Raw genomic sequence first — 2,619 nt, 5'->3', positions numbered from 1 at the left:
GCGTATATGTACCCAGTTGTAGGATTACCCATACACATACCTAACCGCGAACTGCAGGATGGACTGAGAGAGACTACAACGTTTTGAAGTGCGGTAGAAGACAATGATTATAGTCAAAGTCAAGACGAGACAGTGGCAAGTGGCGGAGATCCCCCGTCCTCCGCTCTCTCTCTTCGCCTAAACGAAACCGAATAAAACTTGGCTACTTATTTAACATCAGAATGAACGTGTCGTCCCATTGGCTATTGTTCGAGCAACAAAGTTCTGGGCTTATGCAGGCATGCTTTACGTAAGTCAACCTATAACGAAGCGACGCATTTTCAACGACTCGGGCGAAACTCAATGATTCCTTCTCGGTCCCATGAAGCGTTAAACCATTCACCAGACAAGTTTCTTTTTTATTTCAACAACGCGGGTAGGTATAAAGTAATCGGATCGGCGTCTCAAATAATTGTGTCCTAGTTTTTCATTGCCGAATTACCATACTCGTTGCAACATTCGATCAGGTCAGAATTAGACAAAATTTGAACCTGCATAGGCGATGGAAATCTATCAAGTCGGCAAAGACGTGCACAGAATTAATTAGCTATTTGCGATGAGCAAACAAAATTAAAAAAAAAAAAAAAACACGAGATAAGGTTATAAGAGGTGTACATTTAGTACAAACTTAGTCTGTAATTATAGTTACAGCATTCGACTAGATTGCGAAACGGGTTTCAAATATTCAATATTATAATTATTATCATACGTAGTCCTAAAGCGCCTGATAATAGGCAACTCTGCGCGTGACTTTGAAAGCGCCTTATTGCACGCAACTGCGTCTACGACTACTGAGGATCCATTTCACCGAACACATCGTGAAATTTCACAACTGGATGGAAGCACTGGTCGGTCCGAGCAATATAGCATACGCTCAACATGGATTCCGCTGTCAGTCGTCGGTCGAAGTAAGATGCTAATTAATTATTTTCAATAACAACCGTAACGATTAACGAGTTAATCAACCCCCTGAATCGAACGTCTTGATTCCTAGTTTATATTCATTACAAGCTGTAATTAAAAACCGAAAAATTTGCTTGTATAATTGGAGTTGTACTTTTGTTTCGAGGTTAGCATGAGCTGTCATCGAAGATAAAAAAGAAAAGAGTTGGATGTACGCTTTGAAAAATCTTCGAAAAAAATAAGAAAACAAACGAACTTGCTAAATTACAATTACGATTTCAATTCGAACTTGAGGTGATTCTTTAAACTCCTTTTTACAGCATAAAAATCGCAGTAGGCGCTGTCGTATGCGAAGAGAGCACTTTGAAAGGGCACATAACAATCGGTTCGAGAACGGTCGTACATCCGAGGGCCAGTATCATCGCCGAAGCTGGTCCGATAATCATTGGAGAGGGAAACATAGTCGAGGAAATGGCGGTGATAGCGAACAGGTAAGAACGACATTCGGAACCTGGTGTTTCCGAGGAATTAATACTCGGATTCAAACATCAAGACGAATGATTGAACAATTACAGACTGCCGGCTGGAGCCCCGGAGCCTGCGTCAACCCCTGTCATGATTATTGGAAACTTTAACGTATTCGAAACGGACAGTAGATGCGAGGCATTGAAAGTAGGCGACAACAATATTTTGGAGATGAAAGGTAGTTTCGCAGAATCTTTAAAAGTTTCCGCTTGTTGAGAGAATCTTTCACGGAGGGAAGAAAAAGAGCAAATTTTACGCAAAATTACAGGGAAAGACGAACAGATCAAGGTTTTTGGTAAAAGATACACGTGTCAACTATATGTTTTACTATAAATGTAGCAGATTTTACTCTGCAGTCAAAAGTCTCGCGCTGTGTCTAGAGTAAGATCTGCATTTTACAAAGTATATATTACCAAAAAAACCTGATGTATTCAGTTTCTCCTGCAGCTTTGAATGAAACCTGCTTTTTCATTCGCTCCGTGTTACCAGGGAAATCGATTCGTCATTTCGAGTTTATTCTCAGCCTCGGTTAGCCGGGAGGTGGAACTGACCAACGGCTGTGTCGTCGGAGCAGCTTGTTCGCTCACCGAACCTGAGACCGTGTCCGAGAATACCATAATTTTTGGCAGCCAGTGTCAGCGGAGAGAGATGAATGACAAGCCGTATGTGAGTAATCATTACCGTCGACAAATTACGAAGCTTACGCGTGACTGATTAATTTCTTTTTATTCTTTTTTTTCCGACAGCCTCAAGTTGGACAGATCGATTATCTAACGCGAGTATTTCCGAATTATCACCACCTGCGAAAACCTAACATGAAGATCGTCAAGGAGCCTGCTATTTAAACGACAACTAACGTGTATTCGCAAATATTTTTTATCGATTTCGCAATTAAATATTCATACGTATGTAACTATAATAAACAATCAAATATCACTTCAGTTATTATGATTATTATAATATAAATGTGTGAAAAACCTCCAACTAGATAAATTTTGGCCTTAGAGATATTGAACGATTATATAATATAAAAATAAAATCTAAAACACTCGCGATCCTGTTTAATTCGTCGATTTTCTACGCAAGTCGGAAATTTTTTTTTTTTTTTTTTTTCAACTACTCGTATTTTAAAGACCTGAAATCACAAAACCG

The 2,619-nt window shown here is 39.5% G+C and overlaps 1 protein-coding gene across 1 annotated transcript; it reads left to right on the top strand.

The window, feature by feature from the left end:
- Positions 1–826: 826 nt before the first annotated feature.
- LOC124177665 (dynactin subunit 6) lies at positions 827–2,408 on the top strand. Its single transcript, XM_046560299.1, has 5 exons — positions 827–947; positions 1,263–1,433; positions 1,518–1,645; positions 1,991–2,133; positions 2,214–2,408. Exons 1-5 carry the CDS (start codon positions 919–921, stop codon positions 2,310–2,312), a joined length of 570 nt encoding a protein of 189 aa, XP_046416255.1. The 5' UTR covers positions 827–918; the 3' UTR covers positions 2,313–2,408.
- The last annotated feature ends 211 nt before the right edge of the window (positions 2,409–2,619 follow it).

Source organism: Neodiprion fabricii, chromosome 3 (assembly GCF_021155785.1).
Source record: "Neodiprion fabricii isolate iyNeoFabr1 chromosome 3, iyNeoFabr1.1, whole genome shotgun sequence".
Lineage (NCBI taxonomy): Eukaryota > Metazoa > Arthropoda > Insecta > Hymenoptera > Diprionidae > Neodiprion > Neodiprion fabricii.
This window is presented reverse-complemented; position numbering and strand designations above follow the sequence as displayed.

What these genes read in the sequence shown, in the direction of transcription:
- LOC124177665 (XM_046560299.1), top strand. Translation starts at nt 919, where the DNA reads ATGGATTCCGCTGTCAGTCGTCGGTCGAA. An exon ending in GCTGTCAGTCGTCGGTCGAA is followed by an intron (nt 948 to 1,262) that starts GTAAGATGCTAA and finishes TCCTTTTTACAG; the next exon opens with CATAAAAATCGCAGTAGGCG. An exon ending in CAATATTTTGGAGATGAAAG is followed by an intron (nt 1,646 to 1,990) that starts GTAGTTTCGCAG and finishes GTTTATTCTCAG; the next exon opens with CCTCGGTTAGCCGGGAGGTG.